The 15,105-nt window shown below is 47.1% G+C and overlaps 1 protein-coding gene and 1 long non-coding RNA gene across 10 annotated transcripts in view; one reads left to right on the forward strand and one right to left on the reverse strand.

Moving 5' to 3' along the window:
• Window positions 1-15,105, reverse strand: part of CASZ1 (castor zinc finger 1) — a 308,728-nt gene that overhangs the window by 7,334 nt on the left and 286,289 nt on the right. For 6 of the 9 annotated variants that reach the window (XM_028740681.2, XM_077931393.1, XM_077931394.1 and 3 more), the window contains 7 exons: window positions 11,854-11,976; window positions 10,309-10,638; window positions 9,112-9,310; window positions 8,357-8,528; window positions 3,616-3,764; window positions 2,179-2,413; window positions 782-1,075 (listed from right to left, as the gene is read on the reverse strand). In XM_028740681.2, the coding sequence (XP_028596514.2) occupies window positions 782-1,075; window positions 2,179-2,413; window positions 3,616-3,764; window positions 8,357-8,528; window positions 9,112-9,310; window positions 10,309-10,638; window positions 11,854-11,976 (1,502 nt within the window). The remainder of the gene's footprint in view (window positions 1-781; window positions 1,076-2,178; window positions 2,414-3,615; window positions 3,765-8,356; window positions 8,529-9,111; window positions 9,311-10,308; window positions 10,639-11,853; window positions 11,977-15,105) is intronic. The other 3 variants (XM_028740683.2, XM_028740685.2, XM_028740684.2) reach the window with 3 other exon arrangements.
• LOC114602457 (uncharacterized) lies at window positions 3,760-8,362 on the forward strand. The gene is made up of 3 exons (XR_003707921.2): window positions 3,760-4,602; window positions 5,525-5,721; window positions 8,103-8,362. It is a non-coding gene; the product is annotated as an uncharacterized LOC114602457 (long non-coding RNA).

Here is a 15,105-nt window from a genome sequence, read left to right on the forward strand (position 1 = left end):
TAGGAGACCACATCACTCGGGTCAAATTCTCATGGGACAGCACCCAATGTTTAGGAGCTGGCAGCATTCTTAACCAGGGCTGAATAAACATTTCAGATTTCTAGGCTCTGTACCCTACTTGGGCCACCATGACTGTAGAGAGATGGTGATTGGGTGAGCCAGATTTGAGTCTTGAGGTTGCTGCTGTGGTGGGAGTTGATGAGTACATTCAGGTAGCGTGCTAAACACCTGTTCATGTGCAAATCATTTCTGAAAATGAGACTAGTTGCCTAGTCCAAGAGTGGCTAAGCTTTTAAGGGCCAAAGGCCACACTGACCCACCATCAAGTCTTTGGGGGCTGCATATCAAAGTGGTTATTTAACTGTCATAAAACCCCTTTGCTATTAGCCGCTCGCATTGGGCGGCACAGGAAACCGTTTGTGATCAGAGGGGCAGAGGATCAATCAGTAATTAGAAACACACACACACACACACACACAATTAAAAAATATGAACAAATGTTCCTTTTTTAAAGAAATCACTTTTTGTGCTGAGGTGGATTTCTCTGTGGCCTGTAGGTTAACCTCCCCTCGTCTTACCTACTATTGCAATCAAAAATTGGTCTTCTGTAAATTGATTTTTATATATTAAAAAATGGCAATCCAATAACTGTAGGTGTCATTTTGAGCATCAGTTTGTCTTCGCTAGGACTTTAGTGGAAGGACAGAGGGGTGGAGCCTTTTGGGTAGGATGTGGTGGGTGGGGCTGCAAAAGCATGAGAGAAAGTGTAGAATGGTTTTACCTGCCGCATCCTGCACTAGAGGAACATCGCTTTTGACTGGAGTTGGGGCGGCAATGATGGGTGAAAACCCTGTTGAGCTGGCGGTGGGCAAGACAAGGCCCCTGCTGGATCCCAGAGTGGCACTTAGCAGAGAGTATGAGACACAAGATGGAGAGAAGAGATACGGGAGGGAAGGAAGGGGAGACCTGAGCAGGGCTTGTGAGAAAGATGGAGGCAGAGGTGGTGGTTGTGGTGCATTTTGGGTAACGTCATCACCAGCAGCAGGAGGAGGAGCAGCAGCAGCAGCCAGGCAGCCTGGAGAAATGTGGAAAGAAAGAAAAAAATAGCAGGGGGGAAAAACAGAACAGAAGGAAAAGAAAAGAAATAGAACCAAAATGAGAACCCAAGAGTGTAAGCAGTACAATGAAAATGGAGAGCACGTTCACACGTACAAGAATGGAACCACTGACAGAGGAGATGGAGAGTGTGATGGACAGCAGTGATGGAGTGAGCATACCCAGAGACCAACAGGGAAGAGCAAGAGGTGGCAGAGGTCCCTGTGAGTATCAAGAGGGACTGCAGTTTTACCGCCAGCCCTCCCCATCTGGTTTGTGGCAGGCTGGCTACAGTCAAGCACAGTCATCCTGGAGAGGTGTGATGAGCAGTGGTGCAATTTAAAGAGGAGTATGGCTGCTTCCTTAGTGCTATGAGTTTCTATGCTCTGCCCTGTTTGTGGAGTGGTTGTGATTAGCATTTACTTGCTGCCCTGATATGGACCAGTGTTTTTTAGTAGTGCATTTCCACCAGCCCCAGCAGGCTGCCCCAAGCAAAGGCCATCAACTTGAACTGTGGTGTGGGGAACAGTTACTTTTAAAAATGGCTATTATGGGGACACTCTGAGGCATCTTTTTAGGTTAATGCTCCTTGATGAAATTGTGGGGTGTGCCAGCCAACCACACTGACGTGTCCCCCCGATAACCCCAAGCTCTGGCACTCTTGCTTACATTGGTGACAGGTGCTAGAATTTCCCCCCAAAACCTGGATCACAGTTTAATAATCTCCCCAAAGGGCAACTGTGTAAAGTTCAATTTGTTTGATCACTGGGATGGTGGTGGGGAGATTTTAAGTGAGCAAGTACTAATATCTTTATTTCCATCAGGCATTATTTTAGCAAGGTATGAGCTGCACAGCCCATTCTGGATCAGAATAAAAATACTCTCACAAACCAGGAATGGTGATGTCAAAGGGGCTCTCTTAGATGACACAGTGATGTCTCTTGCTGTGTCACAGGCGGAGAGGAGATCCCGCATGGCAGGAGGAGAATTTGGCACAGCTTGGGCGAGAGAGCACCCAAGGGATGCAACTTTTAGGCTGCTCAGAAGCAAAGCAATAAACCGTTTCCTCCCAGTGTCACTTACCGGCTGAAGTGCTTTCGTTGCCCACTGGCGTGCTGGAGCAGCTGCGGTCCATATTGGAGGACTCAGAGGAGATGCCACCAGGACTGCATCCTGTGTAGTCAATGTACTCATCTGTCTCGGTATCCATCATGCTTTGGGGTCCCTGGAAGGAAGCAGGAGTCCCTGATGAGGCTGGGCTGGGAGCCATGCTGCTGACTTGGGGGAGGTTTTCGTTCCTTGGAGTGTGTCCAATAACCTGCAGCGAGAAACGCGATATTGGGAGGGGTGTGTTTGACTTCTACACCAATAACAGTAGTTGGGTTCCAAGTGGACATCTGTTTGGTGCTAGGTCATGTTGGCTAGCACAATCAGGCTGGCATCATATACATCACCTGCCTAAAGGGTGTTAATGCTGGCATTGTGAATTCTGTGTATATATGCAGAGGATGCCACCAGAGCCTGGGCCTGGGAGTGTTAATCTTGGCATCAGCATTGGGCTGTGTTGAACTTGCTGAATTTAGCAGCTGCGACTATGGCAGAGGCAGCATGTGCATTAAGATGTGCTGGGGGGAGGGGATCTTTTGATTCTGCATTACATTACTACTACCACTACTACTACATTTGCCACCTGCCCTTCACCAGCAGGTCCTGGGGTGGGTTACAGCACTTTAAATTTCAGAATTAAAAACTGTTAAAACAGAGGAAAGTTACAGGAACAGGGTGGGTCCTGAAAACAGACACCTCGGTTATCAAAGGCCAGGGCAGAGTGTTCACAGCATTTGCTGAAATCTGTGTAGTGCCAGTGCAATATGCACCTCTGTGGGCAGGAAAGTCTACAACTTAGGGGTGGCAACCCCCTGCCAAGTTTCTGAGGGCAATGGAATGACTAAAAGGGCCCCCTCTGCTCAACTGTAGGGAAGGAAGTGGTTTCTCAGACATTTGGGGCCTGAGTCATTTAAGACTTTTAACACAAGCGAGAACACTTTCAGCTGGCCCTGGGAACAAACTGGCAACCAATGCAGTTGTTTTAAAATAAGAGCAAAGGGGGATAATATAGGGGGGTGATTCTAATGTCACGTTTTCTAATATAACTGGAATGCTTTTTGAATATTTGCAGAAGTAATACAATGGTAGAACTGAATGTGAATGCAGATTTTAGAGCAAAGATCAGGAGCCATGAGGAATTTTGAAGATTCTGCTTTCACATCTTGTCCTGGACAATTCACATAGGTCTTGGGGAAGGGCTGTAGCTCAGCGGGAAAGCATCTGCCTGGCATGTAGAAGATCCTAATTCCTGTTAACTTCAGGTGGGCCTGGAAAAAGCTCCTGCCCAAAGAGCTGCTGCCAGTCAGTTCTGAGCTGAATAGTCTGACATGATATAGCAACTTCTTACGTGGGGAAGTGCCATAGCTTAGTGGTTTCTAAGCATATTTATAGCCACCCTGCAGGAGGAGTCACCTGAGTGGGAACACGGTCGAAGTTCTTCCCCAGCATCCTCCTCATGTGCTTCCTGGCATGGGATGTCATCTGATGCTTCAGGAGGAAGGAGAACTGGCAGCCTTCACGGATGCAATGGAAATGGCTGTTCACTTGGTTGTACTTGCAACCTGGGAGAGAGGGAATGCAAAACAGATGCAAACCTCGTAAGTTAACAGTGGCCAGGAGTGGAGCAGCTGTGCTCCGGGCAGGGGGCTTGGCAATGGCTGCTGTCCTATTTGATCTCTGAGAGAGTGCAGCAATTGGGACTGACTGCTGGCTCTTCCGCATCCCCAGACTTGTGTGTTAAATACTTCCTAATGTGGGAGAACAAGGCAGAAAGGATTCTCTTGCTGAAGAGGGGTCAGGAAAAAGAACTTGTTTTAAACTAGTAGCATAGGCTTCTGACACAGGTAAGAGGGCGGGGGGGGTTACTTTATTAATTGTCTTAGAATCCAAGACTTAAATCAGGTATAAGGAACCGGTGACACTCCAGATGTTGCTGAACTAACTACAACTCCCAGCAAGCATGGCTAATGGTCAGGGATGGTGAGAGCTGTAGGCCAGCAACATCTGGCAGCCAGAGTTTCCCCACATCTGATTAAGATGGAAGGATGTCCTTCCCCTACTTTCCTCACCTAGTCCAATCAGTGCACATGGCACAAAGCCTGCCTGGCAAGGGGGTCAGTGTGGAGGAGGTCTCGTGTCACCTAAAGGTTTTTAGGGCCACTCAACGTGAGTGCTGGTTGAATCCCTTCTGCTTTGCCAAAGGCGGTGGTGGGAGAAGTCTCAAACGAACAAGGAGAGAGAAGGGCTACATGGCTCTAGAGTAATAATGGGGAACCTTTGTCCTCATAGGTGGTGGTGGCACTCCAACTCCCATCAGCCCCAGCAAGCAGCACAGCCAATGGCCAGAGAGGATGGGAGATGTATTCCAGCAACATCTGGGGGAAAGATGAGTGAGATAATGTATGTGAAGCCCTTTTGGTGTCCTAATTTTTCTATGTAATTAACTAAGTAAGGCTGCAGCATTTAATTTATTAATTGGCTAGATCAATCCATTAAAAACCATGTTGATAGACTAAAAATGTGTCCAAATTAATTGGACAACATTTTTTTGAAGCCCAGTTTTTAAATGCAAGTAGTTATGAAAATTGCAGCTGGCAGAAGGGGATCTGCATCTCCTAAGTTAATGCCTTGTGCATTAACAAAAGCAAAAGAAACACATTTTGTTTCGTTTGTTTCAGAACAGATTTGTGTAAGTTTAATCAATTAACTGAGTAACTTGGTAAGATTCCTTTAACGGGATGGCAGTCCTGATTTCTCCTTTTTCTTTGGGGGTTTAGATGAGGGTGGCCCTCTGGCTGTAATGTTGGACTCCAACTCCCATCGGCCCCAGAGGTAGCATGGCCAGTAGGCAAGTGATAGTGATGATTCAGAGGATGGTGCCAGAGCTCAGTCTGTTCAACACCAGTTTAGAAAAAAACATTGTTCTGCTTGCCCAGAAGCTCACAACTATCGAACTGAACCAGGCTCTTGGCCTTGTTTGAGGAATATTTGGGTGCATCACTTTGCATGTTTGAAAAGCATCACGAACAGTCCATGTTCACCAACAATATTGTGCACACAAATCCAAACACATCATGAAGAACCTCTTTTCTTCCTCAGCGCATCCATAAATGTCCCCCACCACAACGTCTGCTCCTTGCCAAATTCAGCCAGTGAATTGAGCAAACTGTATGTTCTTAAGAAAGTGGCACTGTTTTATGTCTCTGCCAAGTTTGGTATTTGTTTAAATATTATTCTCTCACCCTGTAGAACCCCCCCCCCCCAATCACCCAGCGCCCCCCTGTTCTGTCTCTATCAACCCGCCACCCTGTTCTCCTTTCAGGAAGAAGAACAAACAGTGCTGGCAGGACTGAAACTGTATCGGCCGCAGGCAGGTGAAGGCTTGCCCGTTGCTGGGGCAGCCGAGTGTCATGTATCATCGGGCGGCTTTGTCTGGCCCCAGCCATCCCCTGGAACAGCACTGGTTGAGCAAACAGCGGCAACCGCCAAGCCGCTTGACATTCGTAAGCCAAGACCCAGGTAAGGGGCAGACTGACGGTGTTGTTTGCCGTTGCCCAGGTTACCACAGGCCTCGCTGCCTCTCCAACATGAATTCTTTATGAAGTAAAAAACCCACAAAAACCCACAACCGAATAGGAAGAGATCTCTCTCTTGCTCTCGCTTTGAACGTTGGCTGTTTTGTTTTGTCGTGTGTGTGTGTGCGCGCATATTGGCTATTTTTATCCCCATCAATAGAATCGGTTGTGTTCAGGGGGGCAGCGGGGAGGCAGCCAGGGACACAAAGAAGGCCATGGCTTGTTTGTCCTCCAGGACTCCAGCGAATACATGGTGCCCCAGACAACATGGGGCTAAACACTTCTCTGGGGTGAGAGGTGCAGGTACAGCTGGTGGAGAAAAGAGGGGGTTGCCAGTTTCAAAAGCCAAAGGAGACTCTTCCCCTGCCTACAAATAATGGCTTAGAAGCCAAATTTATCTCCCCACCTCCTTGGACCATCTGCGAAGAGGAAAGGTGGCTGCCTGAAGAAGCCCCTGCTGCTTACAAAAAACTATGTGTCAAACAAGAAGCCTCCAGAATCTCTTTCTGAGACTAGAGCCGCCACATGCATGTGTTCAGTCTAGGCCAGTCCTGCATGGAATCTTTGACTGCAAAGCCAGCAAGTTGGCTGGTTTGAGGTGGGTGGGTGTTATTGGCTGTTCAGACAGGGATTTAGAACCTGTGTCCACACACAACACATACAGCCATCCCTGACCATTGGCCATGCTGGCTGGGGCTGATGGGAGCTGGAGTCCAGCAACAAACACCTGGAGGGCCATCCCCATTGTAGGCCTTCTGAAAAGGGTCTCCACCACTTCCACACACACCTATGACCCTGCTAGACCTCAGCACCAGTTAAACTAAGAGGTGGAAACACCCAGGTCCCAGCTATCACTGGTGCCCAAAAAACTGGTCCTGTCATTTGGCTTACTGAGGGCAGAAAGCTGGTTTCTATATGGGATGGCTGTTGAATTTTGCAGATAAATAAGCAACTTAGAACTGGTTGCACCCCTATTGGCACAACCCCTTCTGGTTGCAGTTCAGCAGCTGAGCCAGTGGGGCTGAGTGCTGGGTGCCTCTGCTCATAGTCTGCAGAAGGGGCCAACCATGTGTGGGTTTAGCCCAGGAGGGTTCACTTTTGTTTGCCGTAGCAGCTGGAGGAAAGGAGGGGGAGGTGTTTACAATTTCGTAATTGTTTTTGGCATGGCCCTAATAAGTCTGGCAAGCGGATCTGCCAACCACACACACCCCTGCCGCCTATCAGGCGCTTTGATGTGCCTGGATGGTTGGCATCGAAAGAGGCAATGTGCTTGCCTCCAGCGCCGAAGCGACTGTAGATGCCAGAAGAGAGAAGGGGAGGATTCTCCCCCTTACGCTGCCACTACCACCATTGGGAAATATTTACCCTTTGGCTTTTGCTAGGCAGATCTGGCAAGGAGTATCAAAAAATGTACTGCTCAAGCCAAGGGGTATCGTGCAAAAAGGACTACTGGGAGATTTCAGGGTTCTTCTGTCACACTCAAATTTCTAAGGTGAGCAGAGCAGGTGTTTGCTCCCCGTGACTCTTCTCCTGCAACCAGGGTGAGCAGAGACATCTCGCCTTGCTGGGGAGTTGCCACTGGGGTTGTATCTGTTAGAAACAGCTGTGGGTTGCCTTCCCCACTTGCATTCTTAACTACCCAGGGCAGGACCCACTGATCAAAGGAACTTTTCCAAACCTGTTTGTCTGCCTACCCACACAGAAAGTAGGCGATTTGGCTTGGAATAGAAGTGCACTCAGTTCTGGTTGTATGAAAGGCTAGGGAGATGGTGCAGTTGTAGCAATTGGAGAGCTGGACAAGGAGGTGGGGAAACCTACCTTTAAATCCTCACTCAGCCATGACGTCTACCCTACCTCACAGGGATGTTGGGACAAGAAGAAGAGGAGTTTGGATTTGATATCCCGCCTTTCACTCTCTTTAAGGAGTCTCAAAGCGGCTAAAAATCTCCTTTCCCTTCCTCCCCCACAACAAACACTCTGTGAGGTGAGTGGGGCTGAGAGACTTCAAAGAAGTGTGACTGGCCCAAGGTCACCCAGCAGCTGCATGTGGAGGAGCGGAGACGCGAACCCGGTTCCCCAGATTACGAGACTACCGCTCTTAACCACTACACCACACTGGCTCTCCATGTGTGGTGGACAATCATACCATTTTGAGGTGTGATATAAAATAAAATGGCTAGTAAGAAGGGGCTCTTCCCAGGCACTAACGACCTGTATGCTTGCCACTGCACCCTTACAAAAATCAACCTGAAGATTTGTAAGTAAACATATTATTTTTTTTTTAGAGAGAGAGGTCACTAGTTTCCCACTTTCTTTCCTCTACAGGAAACAGATCCTGCAAAGGTGGCTGGGAACTTCCCACTGCTTGGGGGAAAGGGAACAGAATCCGTTATCAAAGGAGAAGGAAGATAACCTGGTGGAAAAAACACTCTTTATGGAGGAAATGACCAAGAGTGACTGAGTGCAATTATATGCACACTTCCTTGTGAGTTTTAGATCCAGTGTCAGACTTTTTGCTGTTGTCAACTGGTGAAAGATCCTGCCCCAACACTATGTTACACCAGAGGAGAGAGACTTACCTAGCCTGCCGCACTCTTCCCTCTTGGTGAAGTACTTGAAGCCGTTGGCTGCTCTGCGCTCTGCCTTCTCGTGCTTCTTCACGTGCCAGGGGAGTTTGGTGGTGATGTTGGTCACAAAAAAGCAGCCAGGGCGAAGACAGTGGTAATGCCCTCGCATTCGGAACTCACAGTGCTGGAAGGAGAAGATGAGGGCAAGCAAGGTCAGCATACAACACAGCAACCCTGACTCAGAACAAAACCCAACCAAGTTAGCGTGAGATCTGGTGGTAGGAATGTCCCAGTAGAATTTTTTCTCTCTGACCCTTATGAAATGCACGTATTTATCCGTTTGGATTGTGTTTTCTGCAGATTGCTGTTTGTTCTAATTCAGCTGTAAACAATGGGTTTTTCCAGGGAAAAGCAGCAGGGCAATCGCAAAATTGCTTGGACCATGCCTAGAAAGAATGGGACAAGCAGAAGTGTGGACGAGCCCTTAGCTGGAGGATGTGGCATGAGAGCTAAACTAGGCTAAGCCTGCAGTGCAGTTGTAATTTGGTGGGTGGCACACACAACGGGGCATCGACCCCATTCTGCTTCTCTGGGATGCAACCAGCAAAATTTTACTCAGAGTAGACCTTCTGAAGTTAACGGACCTAAGTCAGACATGCTTATTCATTTCAATGGGTGTAGTCAGAGCATGACACCAGTGGGCTCCAAGTTCCTGCCTGCTCCCCCACCCGCTGTTGTCCCATCACCTCCCAGCCTTTCACCCTTACCTGGTTAGGACAGAGACATTGCAGGGAGTAATAAGCAAACTGGTCTCGCACATTCACAAGGTTGTTGTTGGGGTTGATGTGGTCGAGGCAGTGGGACTCGGCCTTTCCGGAGGTTTTGCACACGTACTTGCAGTTCCCAAACAGACAGTGGAAGTGGAATTTGTTGGCATACTTGCAATCTGTTGCCAGGCATGGATCACTGGGGAATTTTTATTAGAAAGAGGAAGAATAAGTTTCTGGACAGCATTCCCTGAACTCCCTTCTAATTGCATCATCGCTATTAGAAACCAGGGTCCCCCGACCCCCGTGACTAAGATGACTAAGATGCTCCGTCCTGGCCTTTCAAATCTCTTCCCTTCAATAATAATAATAATAATAATAATAATAATAATAATAATAATAATAATAATAATAATAATAATATATTATTTGTACCCCGCCCATCTGGCTGGGTTTCCCCAGCCACTCTGGGCGGCTTCCAACAAAGATGAAAGATACACTAAAATGTCACATATTAGAAACTTCCCTGAACAGGGCTGCCTTCACATGTCTTCTGAATGTCAGGTAGATGTCCTTCAAGGGGCTGGTCAACTAGTTCAGTGGTCGTACACCTGCTTTGTATGCAGAAGGTCCCAGGTTCAATCCCTGGGAACTCAAGCAAAAAGGTTCAGGCGAGCAAGTGGCAGGAAAGATCCCACTTGGCCTGAGACCTTGGAGAGCTACTGCCAGTCCGAGTAGATTTTACTAAGCTAGATGGATCCATTGGGACAAAACAGCTTCCTATTTATCTGTGGTACCTCTGGTTATGAACTTAATTCATTCTGGAGGTCCGTTCTTTACCTGAAACTGTTCTTAACCTGAGGTACCACTTTGGCAAATGGGGCCTCCTGCTGCTGCTGTGCTGCCGCCATGCAATTTCTGTTCTCATCCTGAGGCAAAGTTCTTAACCCGAGGTACTACTTCTGGGTTAGCAGAGTCTATAACCTGAGGTGTTTGTAACTCAAGGTACCACTGTAGTGTCATTGCTACCTGTGGAGACCCAGAAGTATCCTGGCTTTAAACGAGAGGCAGCAGAGCTGGGATTATGGTTGTGTAAGGGGAGCAGCAAGGATATGATCTTTGGGAGAAAACTGCTCTTGGGGAAAATGGTTTGCCTCCCCCAGCCCTCCATTTCCCCCTTTAACTGAAGTCACTCACTTCTCCTGGAACTGGAGGAAGCCAGGTTTGACCTGAGGCTTGGCGTTCTCGAGGGAAGTCGTCGTCAAGGGGGACGTGGCCAGGTTAGGCACTGATGTGGGGATCTGAGAGATGGTGGAAGCCAGTTGTTTCCAGGCCAGGAGGGTGGGAGTGGAGGGCACAGTCACCGAGCTCGGGGTGGGCACATCCGGGGCAGAGGTGTTGGCCAGCGCAGCGGAAGAAGAAGCTGAGGGTGACGAAGGGGCTAAGGAAGTCTTGGTCTCAGCAACGGTTGGGAAAGAGAATTCAGAGCTTCCTTTCACAGCTCCGCCATCTGTTCGGAAGTGGAAACTATGGCAAGAGGGGAGAAAGCAGTTAACATTAGGCTCGTACACTTTATACATGAAAATTGCTTTGAAGCCCACACCTCACCTCCCATTCTGATTAGTGCACCACACCCATGTTTCCAAAGTGTGGAAGCCATTACCTCTGAGTAGATAAAAAGGGTTGTATGCAAGCCCAGTCCTACTCAGAGTAGACCCAGTGATGCTAAGGAGCATAACTTCATTTCATTAATTTCAATGGGTCTCCTCCGAGTGCAACTTAGTTCAACACAGCCCAAAGTTCTTTGTTTCCATTTGGACAAAGGTAAGCAACCTTTTCACTCTTCCATCCTTCCTCCTTTATTATCAGCCCCCTTTTTTAAAAAAACAAAAACATCCAAGTTATGCCTGCTTTTAAAACTATTTTTAGTAATAGATAACTCTTTTATTTCTTTCTGGAGGTGGTGCTGGTGATTCCTGGCCTCCAAGGTATCTTAAATCACCCTTTTTATTTATGTCCCAACATCCTGAGCCATGTGAAACCCAAAGACAAAACACGGCAGCTGCCTTCAGAAGCCGTTCTAAAGCAGTTTAGAACAGGCATGGGAGAACCTTCAGTTCTCCAGATGTTGCTGGATTCCAGCAACCATCATCCGTGATCATTGGATGGGCTGATGGGCGTTGGAGTGCAGCAGCATCTAGAAAGTCAAAGGTTCCCCTAGATGAACCTTGAGTCCACTCACTTAGCCCCCTCATCTCCTCCAGCGCAGTTGGCAAGGAGGAATTCAGGCGTTTCCACCTTCTGGTTTAGATTAACTGCAATTTGTTGTTTGTTCCAAACTGACACTGTCGCCTGCTTCAAACTAACTGAGCTTAACCACAGTTATGATTACTGTGTCAGAGGCGAGATTCAAACTGATGAACAGCTCAGGACTCTTAGCCAGTGTGCTGCACTCACCAGGCAAAGGGAGGAAGTGTGCCATGTTCCCAACCAAAACGAAGTTCCAGATAGCAAAAGGAAGGCCAGCACAATTACTTCCACCCATGAAATCTCAAATCAGGGCAGGTGAACTGTGTGGGTCAACAACTGTGTTCACTCAGGACCATCTTTCTGAATCCTGCCAAGGCCACACACAGCTCCTGTAACCCCAGGGGTTGCCCCTCCAGCCTTTTAATCGAGAGCAATTGTAAGTATTGTGTGTGTTTGCATTGGAATTCATTGTGTCTTGGCTCATCCCCTTACTTGGCGTGCTTGATGGCTCCATCCAAGGTGCTGAAGAGGGCTCCACATTCTTCCACCACACAGTGGAAATGCACTTTATGAAGAAAGTCACACTGAGCATCGCAGAAGTCCTTGGTACCAAATCTGTCAAAATGAGACACATATATATATACCTTATTCTGAGCCAGACCGCTGGTCCATCCACCTCAGTGCTGTCTGTAATGCCAAGGTTGCAGGTTTGATCCCCGTAAGGGACAGCTGCATATTACTACATTGCAGGGGGTTGGACTATATGATCCTCAGGGTCCCTTCCAACTCTCTTGATTCTATGACCCTCCAGAGCTTCAATCAGGTGCCTTTTCCAACCCTAGCTGGAGATGGTGGGGACTGAACCAGCAAAAGCTGGTGGCCTCTTTGATGCTTTCCCACATATTGGGAGCAAGGCATACCTGCCAAAAAGGGCTCTTCCACAGCTACCAGTTACGTTTGCTTAGCTAGACTTCTCAGTCGGCTTTGAACCAGGGAGACAAGGACACAAGCTTACACACGCCTAAACATAATGGCTTGGCTGATCAAACAGATAAAGCGCGACAAAAGGGGGAAAATTCACTAGAGCAGGAGGAAATCAGGATATCATTCCATAGGAAAGTCAATGTTTTAATTAACTGTTTGGCTTTGAATCGGTTGAATTTAAATACATTTACATATTGAAAATAACACTGATGAAGGTGTCCTTTTTTAGGGCAGGGGGAGATCCTGAAAGAAGGAAACTGTTTCTTTTACTCATGAGATAACTGAAATGTAGTCAGTGGACACTGGCACTTTGAAAAGAAAGGCCACTTCTAATACACTCTTCTCTATCACATTTGGAAAGGTGGAGTCTTTGACTGCTTTGAACCAATTTCAAGAAAAGAAGGGTTTGAAGTGTTCCAAATATTATTGGTAACACACCACACCAAAATGGCTTAAAATAGTTCAAGGACCGTTACTGTTGTACAAGGCAAATATTTTCTTTTCTTTAAATTGACATTTTCAGTAGAGCAACATTAGTGTTTGATGCTATGGTCCTTTTTTTATCTGAATGAAAGCTCTTGCTAGTTTATCCAGTACTAACAGATAGCTAGATAGTTTGCCTTTCAGGATGAAAGACATCTGTAAATGTCTTTCTCTATCAAATCTGGCACTGTCTGAAGAGAGCAGACGTGTTGATGGTTTGAAAATCTGGAGAGGGGGAGCTTCAACGGCCCCCCCTACCAGCCCCCACAAGTACTGATTTTTCTAAGAATTGTTTTGGGGGGTGGCAAGGTGTTCATTAATGCAGCATATCTCTACGGAAAAGATATTCAACACCTAGAAGATCAAAGGAATGCTGAGAACCGCTTTGGGATTCTAGAAGAGTGCAACCTCTCTCTGGACAAGCTGGATTACTTTTCAGAAAAACATAGTTATAAACTGAGTGGAAGGAGGGAGGCAATGAATCCGTCTCCTAAGTAAAGGCATTTTGATAGCGTCTCTCATATGTTCTCAAACTGGCTGGGGTGCAAGTAACAGCTTCTGGGGCACAAACAGGCTGAAGGATCATAAACAAAGGAGAATGACAAATGACTGCCGCTAAGGTTTTTTTGGGTGTGAGTGCGTGCGTGCAATGAGTCCTGCCGGGAAAGAGACCGGCTTGGTCTGAATTTATTTAATGTCTTGATTAGTAATCTGGGAAAAGGGAGTAAACAGCCAAGTTAATGAAATTTACAAATTATGCTAGTCTGGGAGGAGCTGGGAGCCCCAGAACGAGGGCAGAGAAATCATCAGGGGAATGGAGCCTGCAGAAAGAATCGGGGCAACAACACTGATTCAGGGGAGAGAGACCTGCTAAGGAGTGAAGTGCATAGAGCACACAGTAGGACCCAGGCTCAATTCATAGCACTGGTTTTGATTGCTAAGTCCATAAACTAGGGATGAAGAATATGCATCGCTCCAGATGTAGTTGGACTCCAACTCCCTCATCCCTGACCATTGGCCATGCTGGATGGTGGGAGCTGCAGCCCTAACAAAAGTTGGAAGGGCCACAGATGCCCCATCATCCCTGTTTTCATCAGTCTTAATAAAAGCCAGAGCAGCTACTCATGCAGAGACACTGCAGGGAGCTTTCTTTCCGGATGGGGCTCCCAGCTCCCATGAGCCTAGCGTGCAGGGATGTGAAATCTGGGGCCCTCCCAATGTTGTCAGACTCTTAATTCCCATCATTCTTGACCACCAGCTATGCTGACTCTAGCTGATGGGAGTTGGAGTCTAACAACATGGGGAGGTTTGCAGGCTCACCATAAATTGCCCTCCCCCCCATTTCTGGGCATCAGGAGGGCTGCCTGCTCCCATCTGAACCTAGCTCTCAACTGAGATTGTATGCTGACATCCTTCACTGGGCGCCACACCTTAATAAATCAGGCCACAGCTAAAAAGGCCTCTTCAGTGGTGGCTCCTTCATTGCACAGTTCCCTCCACAGATATACTAACTTGGCGCCTTCCTTACTCTCTTGAAGACACCAGGAAAAGCCTGTTCTATTTTAGGCTTTAATAGCAATTCATTTTATCTGTTTCAACTCCTCTTTCAGATATATTGGTTTTTCCCTAGTTTTTATGTAGTGCCTTACTTTTTAAAAGCAAGATCCCGCAGAAATCGCCTGAACCATTATATTCCAGCTCGATCAATGGTGAGGCTCCTTTTTAATTTCTTTTTACTTTTCACTTGTTTTAAACTTTTTATGATTTTATTGCTTGGTTTTTTGTTTTCATGTTCATTGTAAACAGCTGTGATACATTTTTATGGTACAGCGGCATATAAACTTTTTTTTAAATGAATGAATGAATGAATGATACCGCTTCTGGCTGTATTTGTGAGCCACTTGATTGTTAAATATGGTAAAATAAAATGTAAATGATTACAGCCTTGGAACTCATGATAATTTAGATTTATGGTGGCTGTGACATTGTGCAACCTGTGCTGCTCAAGCATCTAAATGCAACAGAGACAGGGCTGAGGTGGTGACAGCCATCTTGAACTGCTGCAGGAACACATGCAGCCTTATGTAATTATTTTGACAATTTATATACCGCTTCACTACAACCACCTCCAAATGTCTGCTGAAATAAGAAGATCTTTACTAGGCTCGGTACATGCAACAGGGAGCAGAGATGCCCAGCCTCAGCGGGGAGTGCCACAAAATTCCCGAACGGTTTTTAAGTGGGTAATGTTGGTATCATACCAATCCCCTTTACACC

This window comes from Podarcis muralis, chromosome 7 (genome assembly GCF_964188315.1).
Source record: "Podarcis muralis chromosome 7, rPodMur119.hap1.1, whole genome shotgun sequence".
Lineage (NCBI taxonomy): Eukaryota > Metazoa > Chordata > Lepidosauria > Squamata > Lacertidae > Podarcis > Podarcis muralis.